General features: G+C 47.5%; 1 protein-coding gene across 1 annotated transcript in view; it reads left to right on the forward strand.

Annotated features, from left to right (window-relative positions):
* Positions 1–23,873, forward strand: part of Capn13 (calpain 13) — a 60,942-nt gene extending 37,069 nt beyond the window's left edge. The window contains exons 10-22 of the mRNA XM_037198051.1: positions 559–704; positions 2,573–2,719; positions 4,118–4,122; positions 8,634–8,836; positions 9,719–9,759; positions 10,151–10,206; positions 13,107–13,164; positions 13,251–13,309; positions 14,878–14,946; positions 18,473–18,548; positions 20,479–20,607; positions 22,800–22,855; positions 23,771–23,873. Of these exons, the coding sequence (XP_037053946.1) occupies positions 559–704; positions 2,573–2,719; positions 4,118–4,122; positions 8,634–8,836; positions 9,719–9,759; positions 10,151–10,206; positions 13,107–13,164; positions 13,251–13,309; positions 14,878–14,946; positions 18,473–18,548; positions 20,479–20,607; positions 22,800–22,855; positions 23,771–23,797 (1,072 nt within the window). The 3' untranslated portion in view covers positions 23,798–23,873. The remainder of the gene's footprint in view (positions 1–558; positions 705–2,572; positions 2,720–4,117; positions 4,123–8,633; positions 8,837–9,718; positions 9,760–10,150; positions 10,207–13,106; positions 13,165–13,250; positions 13,310–14,877; positions 14,947–18,472; positions 18,549–20,478; positions 20,608–22,799; positions 22,856–23,770) is intronic.
* Positions 23,874–26,743: the final 2,870 nt, after the last annotated feature.

The following is a 26,743-nucleotide window of genomic DNA, read 5'->3' on the forward strand; positions in this document are numbered from 1 at the left end:
ACAAATTGAAAAAGGAATTTACCATGTGTGAAATAATGAAAGAAAGCCTAGGTCTGTGGTTCCTAAGAAGCAGAGAGACAGGTGTCAATTAGAAAGGCTAATCTTCCCCAATATCTCTATTTTAATCCTGGCACAAGGCTGGGATTTTGCTGTGGCACCTATGGGTTTTCTTAAAGACATTGGCAATGGATTTGCAGTTAGGAAAGGCAAGATGGCTTACAGGGTGACCGACCAGGTATGGAGAGAGCCTGGCCTCTGTTCCACTGATCCTAAAAGGACTGGGTTGGATTATTGGGTTGGGTAAGTAGTTTTTCCAGGTGACACAATACCCAGACTTGTCTCCACCACTGCCCTGCCAAGCATGAGAGGAGATTCTCAGGGCAGAAGCACATGACACCAAGTGTGCCAGAGACAGACGTTGGTCTTTGGGTAGGCCTATGGTAAGTCAACACCTAGGCACTTCTGCTGACTGGAGAGACACAGTGAAGGGGTAGGAAGCCAAACCCTGGTAGGGGACAAAGCCGTAGGTGACTTGAGCCATGTGTCTGCTTTCCACAGGATGTCGTGTCAAGATTTCCAAGAGAACTTCTCATGCCTGTTCATCTGTAACCAGATCCCCATCACCCCGGATCATGGAGTCACACCCAATGAAAGATGGCGCCAGATGATGTTTAAGAACCAAGTGATCTCTGGAAACATGGCAGGTGGTCATTCTGCTAGCCCAGCAGCTGTCAGCCCTAGCTCTGCCCTGACTTGTCTCTGACTCTTCCCTCTGGTTAGACCACTAGCCTGCTGAAGAAAGCAAAGGAGTTAGCTTCAAGGGCCAACTAGCAGCGCTTCCCCAAGCACAATGGCTGCTAGTAGGGGTGGACAGGGTGGGGAGGGGGGGAGGGGGTAAAGACCTCTCCGGGCTTCCACACCCTGCAGGTCCTGCGACTCAGCTCCACCCACATCCAGGGTGGAGAGCTGGCTCTCTGCTCTCCAGTGAACACCCAAGACAGGAGGGAAGGCTGTGGAAAGAGCATGGGAAAGGAATTAAGAGCCTGGTTAAACCATCATCATGTCCACACATTAGCTTTGTGCCCGGGAATGTCACTGTTTTCTCTGTCCTCAGCCTCCACAGCAGTAAAGAGTATTAATAGCAATCCCTGCTTGCCCCCCTTGAACCCACAGAAGCACTAGCCAGACACAGGGTAAAGAGTCCTGTCCGGCTCATGAGTTAGTGACGGCAGGCACCTCTGTCATGACCTTTCGCTGTCCATCGCGTTCCCTTTGTGACGCCGATGACTGGAACTGCTTCCTGTGGCGTCGGGTCTGAGATAGCACGTCCTCCAGAAAAGAGGCTCTAAGCATGGCTGTGTGAGAGAATGTACGTTTACGCTTACCTGTCCAGAAAGGTCGTCTTGAAGGACCCCAGCCAGACCTTAAAGTAGCCTTCACTCTTTATCTCCAGGCTCTTTTGATCACTTTACCCAGAAAGCCTTATCACCAAGGAGGCCGCGCAGACTAAATGGAACTCCTGAGTCATTCTTACTTATCTCCCTAAGCGGTGCCTGGCTGACCACACCACAAAAGCCCTTTCCTTGGCTATAACGTGCATTAGTGGAGTAACCAGATTTACACAGCAAGACCATTTACAGCAATACCTTATAAGGAAGAGAAGGAAGGGTAGCAGTTGAGTGCCTGCTCTATGCTGCTAAGTGTTTTTTAATCCTCATCATAGCAAGGCCATGACCATGATCATCATCTGTGCCCCTACTCATCCTCCAGAGCTCTCTAGTTGTGACCCATGCCTTCTGAAGAATATCATGTCCTGACTGCCCTGCTGCATTATGCATTTGAGTCTAGTAGTTTCCATGTGAGCTCTCCTCTTGGCTCTGGCTTCACTAAGCATGCCTCAACATAAGAGCACTGTAGACCACCTTCCTACCACCTCTTTCCTGCTATCTTTACTGGTGCTTGGTGATTGATGCCATTCAAGGCTCTCATGGTTATTGCCAATACAGTAAGTCCATGTATACTTGGAGAGTCTGTAATTGTACTTATAAATAGCACTTAGAGCTGGCCATGATGGTGGGCTCTTATAATCCCAGTACTGGGGGAGGTGAAGATAGGTAGGTTCCTGGGGCTCACTAGCCAACCAGCCTAGCCTGCTGCTGGAAAGCCCTAAGCCACTGAGAGACCCTGCCTCACGAAACCAAACCAAACAGTGGGCAGAACCTGAGAAATGAAACTTGAGGTTGGCCTCTGGCCTCCACAAACATGCACACACACACACACACACACACACACACACACACACACACACACACACACACGGGGCTGAATTTATAGTTTTAGGAGACATTTTTGCTCAAGTAGGGATAATATTCCCCTCTCTGCTTTTAAGAGAAAGAGACTAAGAGACTGAGGCTCAGAATTTAAAGAACTTGTTTCACAACTACTGACTGTGACTGAGGCAGACCTAGGCCTTAGCTTTCCAAACAGAGATTAAAACCCAAGTCCATCAAGTACTGCACTGGGAGCCCTGTGGTGTTTTTCTGAGCTCTAGTAATGACTCATTCTCTTCTAGGAGGACATGCCAGAGATACTCAGTATCTCTTTGGTGTTCAAGAGGCCACAGTCGGCAACAATGTTGTTGTGGCCTTTACAATCATGTCACAGAGCCTGAACACGGAAGAGGAGATATTTCCATTACAGTTCCAGGTGTTCAAGGTACGCAACCTGCTCGATCTGTCCGGGGACTTGCTCTTCAGAGACACTATGTACATTTGGAGCTAGATAGAGATGCTGGCCAAGCTGGAAGATTTAGTCGTAAAAGCTCAAAGGCTCTATAGCATTCACGTGTCCAGCTCTAAATTTTTAAGAAAAATTTAAACTAAAAGAGAATCAGACTTGACAATTTTTTAAAATTTTTTATTCTCTTATGTATGTGTGGGTGATGTGTGCATGTGGGAGTACAGATGCCCACGGAGTCTAGAAGAGGGTTGGAGCCCTCTGGAGCTAGAGTTACAGGCAGCTGTGAGCTGTCCTGTGCAGCTGCTGGGAACAGAACTCTGCAGGAGCAGCATTTTTTTCTCAACCCCAAGCCATCCCTCCAGCCTCTTGCCCATCTTTTAACTGGCATATACCCCTTACCTGTGCCACTTGTGTGGTACAGCTTTTCAGGTATGCTTCAGAATCGAAGAAGGCCTATGTCTCAAGTGCTCAAATAGGAGACCAGCTTCTAGAATTATGCAGATCCTTGAGCCAGTCCCCAACTCCCTGAATCAGAATTTTAGGGGCAGTCTGAAATGATCTGCATTTTAACAAGGTCCTCAGAGGCTGCCTGCGTGTGTCATTTTTGAAAATCATTGATTAAATTTAAATCATTGAATAAAATTACACAGAGAGAGAGAAAGAGAGAGAGAGAGAGAGAGAGAGAGAGAGAGAGAGAGAGAAGACAGATAACTAAGGAACTCATTTAAAAGAAAAAAAATTACAAAGAAAATCTAATGGCTCAGCTGCCTCTTCTCCCAAGAAATTCAAAGCATCCCAAAGGCAGAGTGAATGATTCTCACATCCCACAGCCTCATTGTACAAATAAGACTGTGAATCCCTGTGATGTTAGTAGTCTATCTCCTCACATTAGAGTTGGAGAAACTAGTGCAAGGGACGTGAAATGGCATGCCAGCATTAACGGTGATGCTGAGACTGGGCACCGGATGACCTTCAAGCCCTCAGTCAGACACACCTGTCCCCTTTAATGAGTACCACAGAGCTCAGACGTCTGTTGACATACTAGGCTAGAGGTGGGATTAGCCTCCCAAACAACTATAATTGCTCACTGAGACAAAGTACATTTCAAACACATGGGCCTCAGCCCATTTATGGCCAGACAGGTTCCCTGCCTCCTCTGCTCATGGGGAACTAACTGTCCTGCTCACAGCTGTGTCTCTTGCTAGTGAGAAGGTCTCATGGATGTGGCACTGCAGAGCCACAAGCGTGTTCTCATTTAGTGCCTCAAAACCATGGCCGTCCCTGCTTTCATAGACATGAAACCCAGAACTCAGAGAAGAAGAATCATCTTTCCAGCAGTTGGGGGTGATGGGTAAAGTTTGATCTCAGCACCTGTAAGCCCAGGTCCAGGGTTCTCAGCAGGGCTTACACACTTGCTTTTCTCATGATACCCAGAGCAACCAGAGAAACAAGGATTCTGGCCTTGCAAGGAGAGCCTGTTGGGCTCCACTCTCTTAACATAGTTCAGAACTCTTGCTTCTTCCTACCCCTTTTACTTCATTCTTTAAGAGTCCAAGTTCCTGCAGAAGAGATTGTTGGGATTCAGTCAATACTTAAGTTGCCCCAGGCATTGCCTGCCTTTGAGGATGCAATAGTAGACTAGTGTCCTTTGATCCTCCATCCGGCTCCTGCCTCCTCTTTGGTGGGAGGAAGCACATGGGCTTCCACGGCAGTAGCTAAAAAAGCCAAATAACTCCCTGTCTCCAGGCCTCGGATGCAGAAGGAGAGCTTTTGTGACCTGGGCGTTTCCACTTGGGTGCCCCTTTCACCTCCATTCCTGCCACCTCACTATACACACATACCTGCTCATGCCGATACCCAACTACTGAGTAATTAAACAGAAAAGGCAGGAAGAAGCAGGTGTCATTTACAACAAATCTCTTGGCCCAAAAGTAGCCATATAGGTCAGTCTATAGGCTCGTGTCTAGCTTAGAGTCTTCTTACGCAGCTCTCATCTCCCATTTGAGCTTCATTTTCTAGATAATCCTACCCACAACCAATGGACAAACAAGCTTATAGTTCAGGAACTATCCTGAGGTTGTAATCAACTCCATCTTTAAAATTCTCCCCAGCTCCTTTCTCCCCTTGGCACAGAGATGCCATATCTCTCAGGTGACACTTACCAAAAGTGCACTCGGACCAGAGGCCTCCTCAGGCTTCCTGCGATCTCAGTGGGCCTTCCAGGATCCTGACTGAGTTAAATGCCAAAGCCACTCTGTATCTCATAAGATTCTCCGGGGACTGGAGAGATTGCTCAGTGGTTGAGAGTGATTGCTGCTCTTGTAGAGGACCTAGGTTGGGTTCCTAGTGTCCATATGATAGCTCACAACCGTGTATAACTCCAGTTCCAGGGTTTTCTATGCCTTCTTCTTGGACACTGGGCATGCACTTGGTGCACACCCATATATGCTGGCAAACACTCACATACATAAATTTTTTAATCTTAAAAAAAAAATGGTACTTTGGTTCTTTTTGCATTCCAGCCAGAAACAATTAGTTTGCCAGCATCCAGGCTTATGGGAGTCCCTAGGGCTGAGCGATTATAATGCTAATGCAGCTGAAATAGGGTTCCCAGCTTAGTGTGAGCCTCCCCGGCAGCTGTGGGCACACTATTCTGTCTTACATCAACCGGATACCAGCGGTGTGTGAACAGGCAGGCAAAAGTCAGGACAGAGAAAAGGGACAAGAGTCCATGCTGTTTCATCCCCACTCCCCAAAGGTCCTCCCACAAGCCAGGGTTTGACACCTCCCTCCCAGTATCTATGGGTCTGATCACACCCACAAAGGGGTTAATCTGCACGTGTAGCACCCTATCTCCCAATGCAAAGGAATCAAAACCCAGGCTACCTGGGAAGGACTGTGCTGGATGGGAAGGGGGACTTCCTTGCCAAGGAAGCAACACAGCTTGCCCTGTTCCTTGTTCTGCCTCTTGCCTGCCCAGCCTCTATTTCCACACACGGACCCAAGCATCTGTTCATAGGACTATGCTGAATAGCCAGCGGATCACACAGAAAGACTTTGAAAATTGTGGAGGGGCATAAAAATGGAGCTCTGTCCTTGGTGCTTCCCGCCATCCTTATGTGCACATGCATTCCCTACAAGGGGAGGGTCATATCCACAGAAGAAACACCTGTCATGTTTACAGTCAGGGGGGATCAAACTTGTCTTCTATCGGTGCCCTCCATATTGAGGGATTTGCACTTGACTTTGGGAAATCTGCACTTGACTGAGATTATGTCTTATCTGCGGTCCTATTGGTGTCTTCCTTCGATATTACCGTCATAACTCTGAACAATAACCATAGCTTGCTCTAAGACATAAAGGGGATGCTGCACTCCTCTCAGATGTCTTTCTTCTTCGGTTTCCTACCCTTTGCTGCTCCCTACGACAAGTCTAGGTTTCCTTTCCTACAATTCCGCACAAACGAAGACTCTATCCCCGCCCCTAACACAAACCCCGTACACCAGACAGGCTGGCCACACGAGAAGTAGCATGTGCCGTGCGCTAGGATGAGAGACCCAGTTGTCTTTCTGTTGTGTCTTCCTGAAGCCCTTTTTTCCTCTCTTCCACAGGTAGACTCCCAGGTATGGCCCACTGCTGTCCTCACTGACTTCCCACACTTCTGATGCTGTCCCCTGGTAAACTGTTATGCCTCTTTCCAACACTGGGGACTCCACGTGCCCCAAGTCCACCAATTGGCTGATTCTTGAATCAGCTGTCAGTTTAGCATCTCCAAACAGGTCAACGAATTAGGTCAGGATTGGTTGTCTTGGTATATGGGTTGGACCCCATTAGGCGTCTCTCTATAACATCCAAGAGGGGCTGCAATGGTGAAAGCATCCTGAAGCATTTGGTCCTCCTAGAGGAGCTTGGCCCAGTGGGTTTCTGTGCATTTAAGATGATGGCGGGAGTAAAGGGTACCTAGGGAGGACCTTTAGACTATTAAATCAGTCCCCAAATCTAGCACTTGCTGGCTAGATAGAGCTTCGGGACATACCCCTATCTCTTCTCAAATAAGCAATCGGATATCTTTTTATATCCAATGACCTGACCTGGTCAAGTATTGATACAAGATCTGAAGGCTATAAGGAAAGATGGAAAGGGACAATGGACTTCTGAAGGTACAACCTCACAGGCACAGAGCCTGCCCTGACTGTGAAGTCTGCAGTAACCTTCCTCTGTTGCCAAGAGGAAGACATAGTGTATGGACTAGGGTCAAGATGTGGCCATAGACAGTAAATGGTAACAGTGCTCCAGCCCAAGGCTGTTACAAGGTCCCAAGAAGTAGACAGTGTCTAGAGTAGCATCTTCCAGAGCAGGGAGACCTAGAAATACAGATAGAAAGTTGGCAGGAAAGAGGTCTGTCCCTTAGCCATGGCCCAGCCACAGAGCTGGAGCTTGGGATCTACCTCTGGTCCTAGGTACCCCAACCATAAGAGAACACCTAGAAGGGTTCTGAGAGATGCTCTCAAGTGAATGAAATGGATCAGAGTTCCAGGTCCCTGAGATGGAGAACACAAAACACAGCGGGGACTTGAGTGAGAAAATGGTACAAGCCCTACTGTTAGAATAATAGAGCCAGCTCTGGACCTTCCTGGCCGTGAATTTGCGTGTAGCAGGCTCCTCTATACACTACACCAAGGCCTTTACCACTCCCTAGTCACGCTTCTCACGGCCCCTGAGCAAGGCTGCTCTGAACAGGGCTGCAAAAAAAGTATGGGGCAGAAGGGAGAGCGGCAGGTAACCAAGGCCATCCTAACCTAGCTTGTAGGAGGAAGGCTGCTCACACTCCTCTGCACACACACTTATACCCAGTGCCAGAGGTCAGAGCTGCCCTTTGGGAAAAGAACTGGCCCTACCATTACCTCTGTCAAAGGACCTAAGAAAACCAGGTCCCCAAACTTACAGGGCTGCTGTTGAGAGCAGCAAAACTGCTTTGGAGGTTACACCTGCCCTCTGCTGTACACCTGGGGCAGAGGCCCACCTCCTGCCTGGTCTTAGCCCTATCCCCTGATGCAAACTTCCCCAATTCCCCCTCTTCTTCCCCCAAGGCAGAGCCCATCGATAACCATTTCATGCTGTATAGCCATTCTAAATGGAATCACCATGCCTCACATGTAGTAGGAAAATTTGTTTAGTAAGGGGTTTTTATTATATAATATGTATGTGACATCTGGTAATAGGAATCGCGTTATATTTATTGTTTTATCTGTAAGAAAATTTGAAATAAAAGGAAAATGATTGAGAACCATTATTTTCCAATGAGAAGGAATCCCGAGGCTCTGCTGGAGAGATGAAAGCGAGGGAGAGAGGAAAATTCAACCCTGCAGTCCTGTGGCAGCCCAGCGCATATGATTAAAGGTTTAGAGGAGACATAGCTGTGAGGACCCCAGAAGGAATTCAACACTGGGACACTGTCACTAATTTCCACGTCTTCTTTGCACATAAATAAAAAAGGAAACTAGAACCCCAGGATGCTAGTAGATTGGTGAGATAAAATTACCTGTCAGATATTTGTGCATCCACCGTGGGGCCTGGAATCTGCCAAGTCCAACCGTTTGACATTGCAACATGATTTTTATCATCGATAAATGTGTCGGGCCACATCCCTGGCTATCCTGGGACCCACAGACTATAGGTGGGACACACCTGGTAGATAAGATGCTATTGGGTTTTGTTGTTGTTGTTCGTTTGTTTAATGTTGGGTCTGAGCCACCACTGTCTCCTTTTCTAGGACTTGTAATGCTGGGTTGGGCGAGCAGAGAAGGGTCTAGAACTCTAGAACGCAGTGACGGTCCTGGTGCCAGGTTTCATGTATGGAGAGGTCTTTCTCACAATAATCTTGTTTCTTCTAGTTCCAGCAGTTCCAGGACAGACTGCCACCTGCCTTTTTCTCCCCATTTAGAAGTGCTGCCCAGGGCATAGACTATGTATCCAAGTGCAACTTCACCAAGTCTTTCCATCTGAGCCCCGGGACCTATGTAATTGTTCCCTCGGCACACCGCAAGGAAGTTGAGTTCCTGCTCCGAATATTCCTCAAAATGCCAGACAAGGACAGGTATAGAGGCACGGGGGTCCTGAGTGTTTCATTCTATCCCAGTGTGTCTTCAGGAGCAGTGCTCTGTGTGTCTTCTGCAGAATGTGGTATGCCAAGGACACAATATGAGTCTTGCTCCTGAGATGCTCACTGCGGTGGGGAATGAGAAAGCCCACGAACCTATAACTTGATCCCAACAGCAATGTAAAACTGCATGAAAGGACAGAGTAGAGGGACTCCTTCTGGCCTTAGGGACTGGGAAAGGCTTCTCAGAGGAAATGGCACTTGAGCTGGTCCTTGAAGGTAAACAGACGTTGGTAACTTCGAGAGAAGACCATGCATGTAGAATGAAAGAGCTAAGAAGAAGCAGGGATATAGCAGAGCACAGGGCTTGTTGAATAAGCATTGTTAGTCATATGCACGGGAAGGTCATACCATGTATTATATTCACTTGTCTGAAACATGGCCAGAATGTGGGGTAGACCAGAAAGCCAGAGTGATCTGAAAAACGGACTCTGATTCTACAGGGTCTTGAGATTGGGATCAAAAAGTCCTGTCCCTTGGAGCCTGAGGCAAGAGTTACTATAATCAGAGAGGTCTTAACAGTGAACATGTAAGGGTAGCCATCACTGCCAGTTCAGAGTGGAGAATGAGTCAAAAGTCTTCTGCATCCTGGCAGTCGACATCACTGCCCATGTGCATCTCAGGATGCACAAGTCAGTGGTTAGCAAACCAGACCATGTCCACCTCAAATGGACGTATGATCATTATGTGTCTACTGCCATGGCTGCCTTCCACTCACCCTTGCTGAAGATGTTAGGTGCCTTTGGGTGCCCTCCACAGGTAGACTCCTGGGAATACAGTGCGGGTCATTTGTGTCACACTGTTCCCCTGGTTTTCTAGGAATCCGAGCAGCAGTTTCAACCTCAGAGCCCTTAAGGTAGGTGTGCAGGTCCTGTTTGCTGTCTTTGTTAGCTACGTCACATCCCCGCAAGGGCTTCTTTCTCCTCTCCTGGCCTTGCTGTTGACCAGGAAAGACAGAGATGCTATGACAGCCTTCTGGTAGCTCTAAGGAGTGGGGCAGAAGAGAAGGCCAACCCCAAAAGACCAGACTGGACTCAAGTTTCTTCCTTCTAACACACTTCAGTTTTCAAATCCCCTTAAAGTTTGATTTCCCCCACCTCACCTCTCCAACCACCAGGTGAGGCTTCTATCTTAGATCAGGTGAGGCTAATTATACCCCTCAATCAGGCCAGGTCTTACGAAAACAAAGCTGTACCACGTAAGTGGCCTCTTCCCCAGAAATTTGACATAACTATTTTCCCTTTGATTTAGGGAGTCTTTCAGAAAATGGATCCCCCAAAAGCATTTTCTACAGATACGTGGATCAGGTATGTTATCTACACCCACGGACCTTACTTATAGGGTGTTGGGGGGAGGGAATCCAGGGGCAGAGACTTCTCCAGTCACTTGTCAGAATGCACACAGTGAAGAGGGCTTGATCTTATCAGCCACTTTCTGTCCCTGGACCGTCCCCAGATGCTCTGGCTGCCGAGCGCCAGAGACAAGGGATGTCCCGATGTGGGTGGAATCCCATTGGAACAGAGAGCTTAAGAAGGTAGAGGATAATTATGGGCTGTGTGTAAAGGATATATTGTGGCTTAAGCCTTTAGACAAGCAGTTGGCAGCACCCCTTGAAACCTTTCTTTCTCTGGCTCGGCCATCGCCCCCCCCCTCCACCCCCAAACCTGGCATTGTTCCTCCCGAGAGCTGGCCAGCTTCAGAAAGCCCCAACGGCTCTCTTCCTGCCAAGCCACCTATGTGCACACGGGGCTTTCCTAATGGTTTAATAAACTGCTATAAAGAACTCCTTGACTCCTCGGGATAAAAGAGCTGCCAATGGTTCCGTGGTATGGGCCTTTTACCATTAATAACGGTGTCGGTGTGGGATGCAGGAAGTGGGTACAGATGATTTTGTGTACCGTGGGCCAAGCAGAGGCCGAGAAAGGAAGGATTCCATTCCGTGCTTCTGTACTCAGAGGGCTAAATGGCATAGTGGTATCTCAGGTACAGGTTGGACCCACAGGCAAAAGAGGGGGGCGCAGATGAAGAGGGTAGCTGGAGTGAGGGGGTGAGTGCTGCAAAGAGCAGTCCATCGGCATTAGCCCAAAATTCAGGCCAGCTCTTGTTGAAACAAGACTGACCCAGAAGACCATTGTCCCCCGTCTGGATCCCCAAAGGCAGAGACGATTTCATATGCATTCCTTGTCCCCAACTACCGATCACTGTCCTTGGCCCAGAGGAGGTGCTCAATCATTTCTGTCAGGTTGAATTAAGACAGATTAGATCCCCTGGAGCAGACACCCAAGCTTGGATTAGCTGCTCTGAGGTGGCCAGCAGGACCTGATTAGGATGCCTGAGACCAAGCTTCTCCAGGGCAGGTGGCACATTTTTCACACAGGTCCATGTACCTGTACTTCGAAAATAAAAATATAATTTGTCATATGATGGGATGGCACAGGCTCCCTAATCAGGACTTTTCCAAGAGACAGCCAAATGTTTGGCTCCCCCTACAGTGACTGTTGCTGGTACTGGACACTGGTCAGAATTAGGATAAGATACTAATACAGTTTTGTGCCTAGGGTACCTCTTAGGCAGGCATCCTTGAGCAAGGCATTCTGGCAGCATCCTGTACTACATGCAGACTATGCTCAGAGATTGTGACCACCCAAGAAATTTTAAGCAATGCCATTTCTCATGCATTCACTGTCTCTTTCCTCCTGATATCTCCCATTGGTTTAACCAGCTCTATTAGCACAGTCATTTATTAGCACCCATTGCCACGAGTTGTTTTTGTTAGCCATGGCAGTGGGAATGGTATAAACAGGCCTGCTTGTCAGAAAGGAATTGTGCATTTGGGCCCTAGGATTAGACAGAGCAAATATAACCACCATCCTTTATGAATTCAATTGGCAAGCGTTTCCCAAACTCCCAGGACATCCCCCAAGTACCTAGTTCACTTAGATCTGGAAGTACCACAGCCCCAACCCTTGAGGGTCCCATAATTCATACAGTTCTTAGGGAACTTGTCTGAGCAACCACCATGGCCATCCTGGCCATCAGTTCCTCGAATGCTCCTGGTGGCTGACAGAATGTGGGGTCCTGGTCCAAATGTGCCCTGGGTGGGTTATAGGGAGACAGAAGTGGATGTTGTCCATGCTCTGTTCAGCTTGTTGGCTAGTGGGCAATTCCATGAAGGCGAGTCCCTCCTTAGTATATCAACTTCTAAACAAGATTCTTTGGAAGAAAAACTCAGTTGATGTTGGGCACACAAAGCCAATTTCTCTGATATTTGCAAACTATTCGAGGTTAGAAGAATGGCCTAAGGACCAGCACGAGACACTAGCATCTTAGAGGCTTGGGCTTCTCACTGTAGGTCTACAAGACAGGATATGGGGTTGTTCCTGCTTTCATGGCAGGCGGTACTGCCAACCCTAAGAGGAGAAAGGGACAGTGTGTGGGGTCTGCGGGGGCAGGTATCTGTAAGGAGCCGGTCTCAGGAGACCCCAAGGAGTGCCCCTCTCCAAGTCTACCCACTGAGAAACCTTACTCCAGTGCCAGCGCCCCCAAGTACAGCAGCCATGCTTCTCTGCAAAATTATCATCCAAGACACTGCCCACCAGGCTGCCCAGTGCCTGTCTGCAGGGAAGGGTTAGTACCATGACCACCTCCTGAGATCAGGCCTAGAAGACAACCTCTTTACCCACCAGCTTAGCTGCTTTCTGCTTTTAATCTAAGGAAAGCCTCCATACCTGGAAGACCTGCTTGATGTGTTCCATGATAGCAGCTTCTAGTAGCCTGGCTTTTGAGTATGTTTAGCTCCTCTTACCACACGCAGGCATACATAATGTTATCACTTCTTCTCAGTCCTTCTTGAAGTAGAGAACACACCTAAAGGGCTGCACTGGTCATCCTGAGATGGTCTCCTGAAGGCAATCTGCCTGTGCCAGCCACTGTGAGAAAGGGAGGAAGAAGTATGCTTTCTGTCCAGTAATAAATGGAAGGAAGCAGTGTGACGGAGCCCAGTGTCAGGACCAACCATCATGATGGATGTCAGGGAGGGGGTTAGCAACATGGCCAGAACCCAGGGCAGGCCCAGGACAAAGAGTGAGTAGACATGCTATGGAAAGGAAAGGCTTATACATCAGAGAGCTGCTACAGAGTTGGGTGAATTTATCCCTTGGCTCCCGATTCCCCTCTCACACCCCATCTTTCTCCTGTTTTGGACCAGGGGCTGGACATTGATGCCACCCAACTTCAGAAACTTCTCAACCAAGAGTTCCTGACAGGTATGTCAGCTCAGAGGTGTGCTGGCTCCGGCCCCGTTTCCCATGTGGGCTCCCTCAGTGGACCCTCAGTCCTTCTCTTTCCACAGGGTCTCCAGGGGACATTTTCTCCTTGGACCAGTGCCAAAGTATCGTGGCTCTGATGGATGTATCCTTTGCAGGCATCCCCTCCTGCCGCCCGAGGAACTCACCTGCCCTGAGGGCTAACCCGGGGTTCTAATTATAGATCAGGACATGGATCCTGTGCCTTTTCTCCCAACTTACTCTAGAATTTAGCTCATCACAGCAGCGATAGCAGTAGCCACTGCTGACCAAACTTCCGGGAATCCAAAGGAAGTGCATTTGTAACGCTTGCAACAGCCCATGTGGTTCAACAGCTATTATCCCATCGGACAGTGAAAGGCACAGAGGTCAAGTATTTTTGCCCAGCTTACACAGCTAGTTGAAAGCTATACATGGATCTGAAATAAAAGTTTCAGCTTCCAAGGTCTGTGTTCTAACCTCAGCCTGTACTACGTCCTCCAATGGGAACTCTTTTTCCTTTGGCCCTTTCCTTCAGCGCTGGAGAAATCGCCACTGCTTGGATTCCTTACTCAGACGGCCACCAATTTAAAAAGATAGCCCCTGGGAACTCTCAAACCTCCTTCATCTACAGTGCACAGCAGTGGCACCCCCTTGTGGCTCACATGGTGTTTTTTTTTTTTTTTTTTTTGTATGAGTTGACGGTGGCCTTGAGGCAATTTGGTGGCTAGCCTAGTTCCGTGGCCACGAGGAACAGGACCAGGAATCAAATTTTAATTTCTTAATTCTCCTCTTAACACCCTCTCCAAAAGGCCTTTCTCCTCTACCCAACCTCTCTCTGTCCAGGCCAGAGAGACACTGGCCACGTAGGATGGATCCCAAGCCTGGCAGCTCCTCCCCAGGCTGTGGCTGTCTCCCGAGAGAGAGACAGATCACCCCCTCTCACACTGGTTAACAAGGCTCGATTGTGAATGCGAAGCCAGCTATTGTAGAACAAGAAGGCTTCTTGATGAAATCATAAATCAGTGCTGTCTTCGCCGGCTGTGGTCTGGAGTCACTCAGAGGCACAGAGGAATCCAAATGGCCCTTGCAGCCCCGTGGCCAGGGCACCCAGCTAGGGGAAGAAAAGAAAAGGATAGAAAAGACCCGTGCACTGTGTTGTACTGTGGAACTACACATAGGGCCTCCCCTAGGGTTGAGTGCTGGCGTAGGGTGCTCTCATAGCTCCATTATCTCTCCTGCATTAGTTGCCTACTATAAGGGGGGGGCGGGCAGGGGAAGTATCCCATGCTACACACATGGCCCAGGGATGGCACATTTACCTATCCACACTACTTCTACATTGCAAGGCCCCCTGCACACTCCTCCTCACCCTCCCCTGCCCAGGAACCCAGCCCAACTGGTGAAGGCCATGTCGTGGCAGGGGTAGGGGGTCCGTCCCTCTCTTCTGCTGGCTATAACCAAAACTGACGCCTCTTTCTCAGGGCGCCTTCCTTTTAACAACACATTTTATTTTGTAAAACAAATCTGGAGCAGGTCACCTTTAGATCGAGTGGGAGCCAGCTGGCATGGGGCCAACATGGCGCTGGGTTACACACAGCTGAAGGACAAAACTGCCCTGGCTTTGTTAGAGGGACAAACAACTCCCCTTCCCCATTGCCCTCTGGACTGCGTGGCACTTAACTCCTCCTCCAGCTGAAGGTGAATGGGCGGCTGGATCAAGACGAGTTTGCCCGACTATGGAGTCGCCTTATCCACTGCCAGGTATGGTCACGCTCTCTATGACCTGACTAACGCCCTTATTTAACCTAGCTGAGCAAATGTTGATTGGATGTCCCACACTGGGATGTGAAAGGATGGGAAGCATCAGTTCATTCACAAAGTCATCTCACATTTGGTTTAGGGAGACATACATGCCACTGAAGTGCTGTGCTGACAGAGAGGCAGGATGAGGAATGTTCTAAGAGGCTGGAGAAAGAGGTTACCATGGACAGTGTCTAGAACTGCCCTGATACATATGGAAACGTTCATTAGTCTGAACCCATCTCTTCCTATCCCAATGCCTCTGTGGGAAGACCTACCAACAGAGATGAGGTTGGCCTACGGACTCCCATGGTCCTCAGGACAAAGTCTACATGCATCAAAGTAGCACACAGACCTCCTAAGTTGAGCCTCTAACTTTAAGTCCAGAAGATGTCATTTTTTACACATCCTATTGTAGATGAACGGTCTTGTTAAATAAGAAACACAGAGCCAATGCAGAGATGAAAGCCCAAGAGGTCAGAGCTAAAAACCCTTCACTGCTGCTGTTGTCCTCTTCAGCAAGAGAGCTACTTCCTGTCTGTTTATCCTTTTTATTGACTTCTCATTGGTTGTAAACCCAACCACATGATCTCCTCGTCACTGCCTGTCTGTACAGACCTCCAGGTCTTCTATGGTTAGTATTGAGATTAACGGCGTGTGTCTCCATGCTGGCTGTATCCTTGAACACACAGAGATCTGCCTGGCTCTGCCTACCAAGAGCTGGGATTAAAGGCGTGCACCACCACTGCCCAGCTCCTGCTATGGCTTGCTATTAGCTCTGACCCCCAGGCAACTTTATTTATTAACATACAAATAAAATCACATTTCAGTACAAATAAAATATCACCAAATCCTACTTGCTCTGAAACCCAACTCTAAGATCCCCTATTAGCCCCATGCCTTTGTTCCTCTGGCCTGCCCTTCCTCTATGACCTGATTACTGTCTTTTCTGACTCCTCACCTAGCTGATACCTGTAGGTCAAGCCACATTGTCTACCTTAAAATTTTGTAGTTAAAAAGAACTTTATTTTAAAACTGGTGCCTATTGACAATAGAGAACATAGAAGAGAGAAAAAAAAACTCAAATAAGAAAACATGATCTAGCCAAAGGGAAAGTATTAAGACCCAGTTAATATGTTCCAGAGTGTGTCCAAAATAGGCACATTTATACACACTAAATAAAAGTGTAATCTGGCCAGGCATGATGGGCACATCTGTAATCCCAGCTCTCAGGAAGCTGTGGCAGGAAGATTATGACTTTGAAGCCAGCTTTGGCCACATAGAGAAGCCCTACATCAAATAAACAAATGAGTGCATAAATAAAAAAGGCAATACATCAATCATATGAACATATACATTCATACAAGCTGCTTTTTAAAAAATGAGGGCACCAATATGTCTAATCATGTCACTATCTCTGAACATTTTGAAAGACTAAATCAAATACCCCTGTGTCACTATGCCAAGATGCATCATCTGATCCCTGACAGGGGGCCACTGGACTTCTCACCAGACACTAGAATGCTTGACAAGCTGTAGTTGTTTGCTTTTTATTCTTTTCTCTTTTGCTCTTTGGGGACCTGCCACCTAGCTTCCAAATAAATACATAGAGACACATTATTACTTGTAAGTACCTGGCCTTAGCTTGGCTTGTTTCTAGCCAGCTTTTTAAACAATTATCCCATCTACTTTTTGCCTCTGGGATTTTACCTTTCTCTATTTCTATCTTTTCTTTCCTTCTTATTCTGTGTTGAGCTGGGTGGCTGGGTAGCTGGGTGGCTGGCCCCCCAGCATCCTCCTCTCCTCCTTATTCTTGCTCTTCCCTCTTCTCTCTTCTATCTATTCCCTCTGCCTGCCAGCCCCACCTATCCTTTTTCCTGCCTTGCTATTGGCCATTCAGCTCTTTATTAGACCAATCAGGTGTTTTAGACAGGCACAGTAACACAGCTTCGCAGAGTTAAACAAATGCAACACAAAAGAATGCAACACACCTCTGCATCATTGAACAAATGCTCCACAGCATAAACAAATGTAACAACTCTTCAACAAATACATAACACATCTTCAACTAATATTCCATAACAACAGGCTCCTCCTACCTTATATTGCTGGGTCCTCAAGGGCAGGGTCTTCCTTGTGTTCATCTTTCCCCAGAGACTTCCATGGTGTATGTGACACAGCAGTGTTCAGAATAGCTCAATAGGTGACCTAGCGAATCAGCTACTAAATGAATGAGATAATGTAATGGAAATCACATGAAGTCTGTCTTTGAACCTACAAGTAACCAAATAAGGGCAAGGGGAGCTTCTCAAGCTGTCATTCTATAATCATGACACCCCCCCCAACCCAGTTGCCCTTGCCTTGCATACCTGGTATTGGCTACTTGGACATGGAAAAGCTCTCATTAGCCAGCAGGGTACTGACCACAGTCAAGCACTCTGTGCTCAGTCCCGGGCAACTGCCCATTTAATCCAAGACCAGGACTTCACCTGCTTGAAGGTCAATTTCCTCATCTAGGAAGTGCGCCAGGGACCAGGATTACAGTGAGCACCAGGTAGAGAAGAAAAAAGTCTCCAGTCAATGCAAGAGTGGTTGGTCCAACAGTGGCGGCTGTGGTCTGCTTTATGCAGCCATGCTTGGGCCAGGACACTGCTCTAAACCACTGATGGTGCTTTCTATACAGCACTCACTAATGACAAGGGAGAGGATTCATACATGAGCACGCACACTTAGGTGTTAGTGAATGACAAGCACTTTATGGATTTGTACTTCAGAGATGTTTGCTCCTCAGCTTCTTGTAACAAACCTAGGAGGCAGGCAGGCACTGTAACTAGCCCTGTACTAGATAAGAGGAAACCAAGGCCTAGAAAGATGAGGTAACTTGATGAGGATTTCATTACACAACCGTCAATAGTTGAGCTGGAAATTCAGCCCGGGCAGATCATCTGTTACATCTGTGCTCTTAACCACAACTGGCCAGAAACACTTGAGAGCAAAGGTTCCACAACCTGTGGGTCACGATCCCTTTGGCAACCCTCCGTCTCCAAAAGCATTTACATTACGATTCATAACTGCAAAATTACAGTTAGGAAATAGCAATGAACATAATTTTATGGTTGGGGATCACCACCGCATGAAGAACTGTGTTAAAGGGTCACAGCATTAGGAAGGTTGAGAACCACTGGACTAGAGAGAAACCCTGTGCCTTCCCAGAGATGGCCCACATGTCCCATGTGTCTGGAGTGAGAAGAGGAAAGGAGAGCTGCTTGCAGGAGGGGAGTTTCAGGCCCAGCTGTGACCAGACTGATGGACTTAAAGGGTGTGGCTGTTCCCATTTGCCCCATCCCCTCCTCTACCTCTCCGTACGCTGGCTCCTTGCACACTTTAGTAAGACCTCCTCTGGGGATGAAGAATAGAGTTTCAGAACCTCTCCCGTCTACGTCCTCTGAGTCCTCACTGGCTTCTTGCTTCTTTCCCCCCGAATCAGCGTGTTTTCCAGAACATCCAGAGGAGCCCTGGCGTTCTCCTGAGCTCAGATCTGTGGAAGGTCATAGAGAGTACAGGTAACATGGGGCTCAAGAGCCTGGATGACTGGAGGCTATGGGGCGTGAGGGAAGCCCATATTCCCAGCATGCCATAAGCAAGGCTGGCATGGAGAGGCTGGGCAGCTGGAAGAAAAGAGAGCTCTGGCTTATGTGTCCTCCCCATCTACGTTGACCTTGATCTGTTTGCAGCACTCCAGACTCAGATATGAGCTCCCCGACTGCATCTTGAGCAGTCCTGTCCCCGTCAATTTCCTCAGCCACCTTTTCTCTCCTACATAGCTCTGACTGAGTCAGGGAGGACCCCCATGACTGATAACCTACAAAGAATGGGGCTCATCTTCCAGAAGCTTCCAACTCACTGTCTGGGCTGTCGGGGTTAAATAACCCACCGCAGGCTGGGGAAATCTTTCTTCTCTCTCTTCACATAAGGTTCAAAGCTAAATTAAACCAAATGGCGTGTGCTGGCTTCCAGTAGGCCCACGCTTTCCGTCCTGCGGTAATGCTAACAATACTTCAGGGTGCATGAGCGCTTCATAGTTCACCAAGAACTGTTCGCACCGTCTCGTTTCATTGTCTCCACTGAGCTGTGAGTGGGGAAGGGCAGGAGTCATTGCTTCCACTGTACCTGTGGGGAAGACACATCACATAAAGGTTATGTAAGGAAATGGCCACTTCCTTAATAAGCCGTAGACTCATGTTCCCCCAGGTTAACTCCAGAAAGAATGCCTCTGTAATTCTTTTTCCCATGCTCCTGGCATGAAAAGTGGTAGAAATACAAGACACTGTTCTCCATTTGAGCATAGCTCCTCCCCTTCATTTCGACCCTCAGCGGCTACACCTCGGCGTCACAGGTCTGCAGCAGAGCGGAAGGCTGAGATGCTCAGAGCTGAGCTGCCCCCACAGTGCCCTGTGAGGCTTGCTAGAACAAGAAAGGCTGGGTCTTCCCTCCATTTCTAGCAAGTTCTAAGGTGTCATATCTGTGGCTGACATGGGGCCACATGGGGTTACAGTTGGAGAACCCCTGGAGAGCCATTTAAAGTTAGAGTCATCAGAGCGGCCCTAATGACCACAGACTAAAACAAGGGGGTGAAATAGAGGCCACTTCCGGTTCAATTCAGAAGCTCTCAGAGGCTGGGCAGGTAGCTATCGGGGAAACTCAAGCCCCTTGGGAAGGCGTTCGGTGCCTCTCTTCTCAGCTGTACTGCAGAAACCAAAGGTGTCTCTAACTACGTTGGGTCCATGGGCCACCAAACTCATCGCAGCATGAACGGCTCAGCTTCCAAGGGTCTGCCTGCTCACGAGAGCATCGACAGTTGACCACCCTGCACTTGTCAACTGCAGGGTTAGAGATGCAAAGTGACAAGGTCAAAGAGGACAAGAGGCTTACCTTCTGCCCAGCCGAGGTGACCTGCCGAGTTGTGGCCTCCCTCCTGTGCCCCGGCCTTTCCCTGGATGAGCACCATAGAACCAAATCTCCCTCTGGCAGGGAGTCCACACCTGCCTCCATTAGCAGCACCCATACACACATGGAGCTTACAAAGAGTCATGACATCTAGCTGGAAGATCATTTAATAGGATCGCCAGCAAAGAGAAACCTGGCAGAGGCAGGGCTGGACTTCAGCCCTTAGGCGTCCTGGCAGCTCCACGCTGCATGGGGGTTATCTAATTATTGGAAGACAAGGTGTGTCTTCACAGGAATAGTCAGTCTCTTGAGTTGGTCTCTGGCCAAGCTGCAGGCATTGTGACACTAAGATCCAATAGCCAGGGATCAGGAGAAAAAGGCAAGGCCCCGAGTGAGGTGGGGCTGGCTGGCACACGGGACTGAGTTGGGCATGTGGGGGTAGAAGGCTGCTGGACTGTCTTAACAGGTTCATGGAGCCTCATGAGGCAGAGGACCACCCCATCTCCAGTCTCCTCTCAGCTCACCCACTTAATCTTCCCATCGCAGACTTCCTTTCAGGAGTCTTCATCAGCAATGAGCTGCTGGGGCTCATGACACTCCGCTACAGTGATAAATCTGGCCTGGTCAGCTTCCCCAGCCTTGTCTGCTTCCTAATCCGACTGGAAACCATGGCAAGTAAGTAACCCTAGGGGCATTCTGTAGACCTTCACAGTGACCAGTGAACTCAATAGATGGCCGGGAAAACGCCGGTGCCCCAGGACCTGGGTGAAGACTCAGGAGTAGGCGGCAGGCTGGCGTCCTGCCAGAGACTGCCGGGGTCTAAGAGAGTCCAACCAGTGAGACTGTAAGTAGTATTGTGGAAAGGAATAGGGCAGAAAATAAGGTCTGCTAAACCCTTACACCGCTGCTGTGAGATTAACATGTGAAAGAAACCAGCTGGCACAGAGGAAGACTGGAACAACCCGCCCCCCAGCCAAGGCCAACACGGGATAGGTAGTGCTTTCTCAAAAGGAAGAAAAGGACAAAAAACCCCACAGTGTGCAAAGTTGTGTGGTCACTGGTGCTATGCAGATGGCACAGAAAAGGTTACGACCCTCCTCACGCCATGCCACTGAGCTTCCAACCTTCCTCCAAGTTCTGGCCTATTTCCTCTCTTGGAAGCTGTCTTTCTCTCTTTCACTGTTGCTGTGATCAAAATACTCCAACCAAAGCAACTTAAGGAAAAAGAGGTTGTTTCATTTGTTTGCCTGTTTTCTGCTTCCTAGTTGCAGGTTACAGTCAGGGGAGACAAGGTGGCCAGAATTTGAAGCCACTGCTTATCTTACATCCACAGCCAGGAAGAAAGCCATGAATGCATGCTGCCCTGCAGCTCCCTTTCCTTACACACACAGTCCAGGATCCCAGCCAGGGGATGGTGCCACCGCGGTGGTCTTCCTACCTCAATTAATACAATCAACATCATCCTCCGCAGGCATGCCCACGGGCCCATTTCTCCTGCCAATTCCAGATTCTGTCAGGTCTGTCAATGAACACTGACCATCACAGGCATATTATATTCCTTCTCAGTAAAGTGGCTCTGCCTTTGCTCTTCTCCACATGTCTGTCCATTTTGTTCTTGTTGTTGTTTTTAATTCTCAGGCATGAGGACCTGGAAATTCCAGAGGGTGCCAGCCTCTGATAAGCAATAACAGTGCCGTTGTCCATGTCCTCATCTTCCCTTCCACACTCTTTTCTGTCCCTACATCCCAACTCTCTTTTTGCCTCCTCACCCTAGTCAGGCTCTGTCTCAGGAACAAGGTCCATTGAAGTCACCCTGTCCCCTTTCCAGGCTATGTGTAGAACTCAATCTACTCTTTAGTTAGGCAGTGAAGGATTTCAGTCTCTAGCAAAAGGATTTCACCCCAGTGACTACATGGGAGCAGAAGGTCTTTCTTCAAGCTGTAGAACTCCAAAGATGGAGGCCAGAGGGTTCCACACCTTTTAGCAGAATAGTTTTTGTTTTAAGTGGAACCTTGTGTGAAGTCCCAAGCTACAGTACAGCTCAAAACAGCTGCTGGGAAGGAGGGAATGGTAGAGTGGGGTATAGAAGCACCCCTAAATCCTGACACCTCCACAGCCATGGGGCACTTCTGAAAAGTCCAAGGCTCCAAATGAAGACTGAATGAGTAGAACCTTGAAAAGGTGAAAGCAAAGCCTGAAATAGATTGGGAGATCCCTAACTGTGACCATTTAAAAAAAAATCAGCCCATTGGGCATGATGACTCATGCCTTTAATCCCAGTACTTGGGCGGCAGAGGCAGATGGATCTCTGTGAGTTTGAGGCCAGCCTGTTCTGCAGAGAGAGTTCCAGGACCACCAAGGCTACACAAAGAAACCTTGTCTTAAAAGAAAAAAGAAAAAAAAAACTAATCAGCCGGTGTGAATGCACACACTTATCAATACTCTAGAGGCAGATCTCTGAGTCAAGCAGCTGTCACAAAGTGAGATAACAAAAAACCTGTCAAAAACAAACAAACAACGCACACCTAATCCAGCACTGACAGAGCAATATCTCTGTGATTACACTGTTTACAGAAGATCAGAAAGGCAAACAAAAAAACCCTCTAAAACAAACAAACAAACAAACAAACAAACAAACAAAAAATCAGCCCATACATCCCCACAAGACAAAATAGAAGGAAACAAGGTACATGGGATCTGGAAGAGGAGAGGTGAGAATAATCACAACTGTCCTAAGGGGAGAACCATAAGCTATCCCACAGCATAGAGCTGGACCAAAAAGAGAACAGAGTAAAGACACATTCTGGGGACAGTAGAGACTTATGATTCCCTCTCAGCCAGTCAAAACCTTTTTTCCTCTATCCTAGAGGCATTCCGCAACCTCTCCAAGGACGGCAGAGGAGTCTACTTGACAGAAATGGAGGTGAGGCACCTTCCCCTCCTAGAACCAGGCACAGTCCCAGGCTACATTCTCCCGATCCAGTTCCAAGAGGCATTTTTCTCCCCAGAGTATTGAATAGTCTGTCAAAGGCCAGCCAGGCTGGGGGTGTGGTGGGGGGAGCTGCCTCCAATTACTGCTTTTATATATTGCAGGCTGCCAGGCTGCTTTAGGATCTTGGCAGAGAGATTTTATTTTTTTCCAATAGCTTAATAAAGCCGGGGATTATGTAGGAATCATAAATCCAAGGGAGAAGTAAAGAACAATCCACCAAGCTCACCGTACATTAAGCCTGAATTTTAGAGCCATCTAGCCAGCCAGCTGGTCAACCCCCATACACCTCTCTCTGCTGGGCTATTTAGAAAATAATATATGCCCTTCAATTGCTCAGTTGGTAGAGTGGAGGATTGTAGAGGAGCTACCTAGGCAGTATGTGGGAAGATGTGTTAAAACAGAACACTGAGGATGGAGTTAGCTGGGAAAATGCATTGATACTGAACTGAGATTTTCCAATGGAGGGGGTATATATTTGCCCAGCTCCACATTAAAGGAACCAGCTTTAAGAATTGGTTACACAGGGCTAGGTCTCAGTAAGTACTTACCACACAAGCATGAGGACCTGAGTTTAGAAGCCTAGCACCCACATAAGAAGCCAGGCAGAGTAGTACATGCCTACCATTCCAGAGCCCTGAGAGAAGTGGAGGCAGGAGGATCCGAGAAGCTTGCTGGCCAACTAGTCAAGCACAGTTGGTAAACTGCAGGTTCAATGAGAGACTCATTTTAAAAAGTAAGGAAACTCACATAGTTTACATGCATGTGAATCTGCATATATGAAGACTCACACCAGAGAGGAGGGAGGGGAGAGAAATATTCATTCTAACGATGATGCTTATTTCCCAGTGGATGAACCTGGTCATGTATGGCTGAGGTGAGAAATCTGGCAGAGCCCTCTGGACCAGGTAAGACATGGCAGTATTAAAGTCCTTTCTTCCTCCTCTGAACATTGCCCCTCTTTCTCTATGAATGACGCAGAAGACTCCCTGGACACAGCCTCTCAGAGACACCAGAAAGCTTATTTTATGAGCCAAGGCCCCGCTGCTCATGGCTCCTGAGTTTCAAGGCCAAATGCTCAGATTTCATCTAAACCCATTCATAAAGAGAACAGCCTGAAAGTCGTGAATGAGAGATTTACAACATTTAATTAATGTTCCGAAGAGAAAGGGTGATGACTCATTCCAGACAGGAACTAGAAATGGTGAAAATAGAATACTGCAGAGCAACACGAACAGTTGACCTTGGGGGTACGGAGAGCTGGCCACCCCAACTCTACCATTGCCTCACTGGCTTTGGACAGCAGTGGATAGTGTAGTCATCCACATTTATACTTCTAGTCTGTGCTCAGCAGCAAGCACATTGCCATTTCCTCTTTGACTCTTATGGAACAAACTAGAGTTACAGACGGTCTGTCATCACATTGCCCAATCCTGCTATAGCAGAAATTCTGGCTGAGTGAGTGTTCTAGAATTCTGAAGACCTTGAGGCTTCATGTTCCCACTTTCTTGGAATCTTCAAGTCTATGGGTTCCTTGTTTAGAGACAAGCATCTAGGTCCCTGAAAATTTCTATCATGCATCCATAGAAACTCTACTCCCTAGACCACTGTAGAAAAAAAAGACTAGATTACCAGACCTTGATGTCCTTGAAGACACTCTGTTGCCTGACCCAAAGTCTCTCCTCTTTAATTATTACTGGTGGTTCTCCATGAAATGATACTATGAACTAGTTACCTGTGGCTGTGACAAAATGCTGGACAGCAGCACTTAACAGAAGAAAGGGTTCATGGTAGGAAAAGTATGGCAGTGGGAACTTGGGGTGACTGGTGCTTTGCATCCACAGTCAGGAAGCAGGGAAGGATGAACTCTCATACTCCACTAGCTTTCCTCTTTTTTCCCTTTTTTGTTCAGTATGGGACCTAGTTCGTAGGATGGTACCTCCCCAACACATTCAGTACATATCCTACCCACTCAGTCAGTCCTCTCTGGAAATACCCTTACAGACACACCCCAAAGTGCATCCCACTAATCCCATAAATGTTTCTTACTCCAATCAAGTTGATAATCAAAGTTCACCCCCATATCCTCTGAGATTTTGTTACTTCTGGAAACAGTCTTTGTCTAATCTATGAATCATGTGTGTGCCTTGAAACTGGGAGAAAGGTTCTCTGCATAAAGGTATAATATTTGAGCATCAATACTTCCTGATGAACATCTGATGGTTACTAGTGATTACAAATTGACAAGAGTCAATTTTACTCAACTGCATTGAATTCCCCTTTCACTCCTTTAAAAAAAATAGATCATTTCCAATTTCATTGTGCCTATCACAATCTGTATGGATTTAATATAAAGAATATCTTTTTAATTGTATCTTGAAGGTAATTTGTCACACAGGATCCACATCCTTGAACTTTTAAAGTCACCAAAGTCTCTCTATCCTGTCTCTTTTGGAGAGTCCCAATTCTCTTTCACTGATTTTTCCACTTTCCTGTTCTGAAGATTGTACAAGGAGAGAGTGTAATGTGAGATGCATATGTATTTGTCTCTTGCATTAATGCCTGTCATTACCCTGAGAGTGTTCCCTCTTCCTTGTTCATAGCCACTCTCTGACATCACAATATTGTACATATCCTTTCACACATGGCTCATGAGTTGCACTGAGGAATTGGATGCAGGAAGATGAAGAAGCTCTTCCTGCTTTGGCACAAATCCACCTGCTTTGGTAACAGTCCCTCCTTCTCCCATGTTCTGTCACACAGCAACTCCCTCTGGGGGTGTTCTATAACTCATTACCATCACTTTGCAGGAGCCTGATTGAATGAGTGTTCTCCACTATCTTCTGAATACTAAACTATTCCCCCCACACACACTCTCTCTCTCAGGTTTTCTAAGGGTCATTCAAGCACATGTATCTTTTGAATTTCTCCCACTTCATAATCCCTTCCAGCTACTACCTCTCCTCTCCTCCCATTGCAGCCAAACTTCATAAAGGAACTAATTGTCTCCACATCCTTACTTCCTACTCTCTCCTCAAGCTACTTCAATTTGGATTTCTACACTTGATCTTAGCCAAAAGGCAGAGAAGCGATTCAATTTGGATTTCTTAGAAATCTGTTTCCCTGAGTTTTGCATTAGCTTTTGATCTTATTTTTCTATGTCCATTAATATCTTTCAAATCAATTTCCTGAAGCCAGAGTTATGCTCTTAAAAATTCAAATCCATTTACTGCGTTCCCCAAGTTAAAAACCCTTCAATATATCTCCCCCTTGATATATAAGGTAATTCTAGGGTCCTTAACATCAGTCCCTGGATTTATGGACCATCGGCCCCAGCTCATCTATCTGACCACATCATGTTCCTTTGTCAGTGTCCACCAAACATGGATAATACCATTGCCTTTTATTCTCTGTTATTCCCAGCCTTGGATCTCAGATCTTACTGTCTGCTCTGCCCTGGCTATTAGTAGCCCAACTCCTGCTCTTTCTTGCTGTAGCCCAACTGGCAACTCCCATAAAATTTCTCACATACCATTTCCCCAGTTATAAAGCTCAACACGTAGTTTTCTTGTTGCCAATTTCTCCCTTTATTTTTAGTGAGGTTTGTTGAAATGCAATCCATAGTATAAAGTTTACCCACTTAAAATATGGAGTTCAAGTTGGGCATGGTGGAACACACCTAGAAACCGATAGTTCAGGAAGCAGAGGTGGGAGAACCACTTCCTATCCAGCCTAGGCTACATAGTGAGTTCCAGACCTTCCAGAGCTACATGAGGAGACACTGTCACAACAAAAAAAGCAAAACAAAACATGTTGTATTTG

Source organism: Peromyscus leucopus, chromosome 22 (assembly GCF_004664715.2).
Source record: "Peromyscus leucopus breed LL Stock chromosome 22, UCI_PerLeu_2.1, whole genome shotgun sequence".
Classification (NCBI taxonomy): domain Eukaryota; kingdom Metazoa; phylum Chordata; class Mammalia; order Rodentia; family Cricetidae; genus Peromyscus; species Peromyscus leucopus.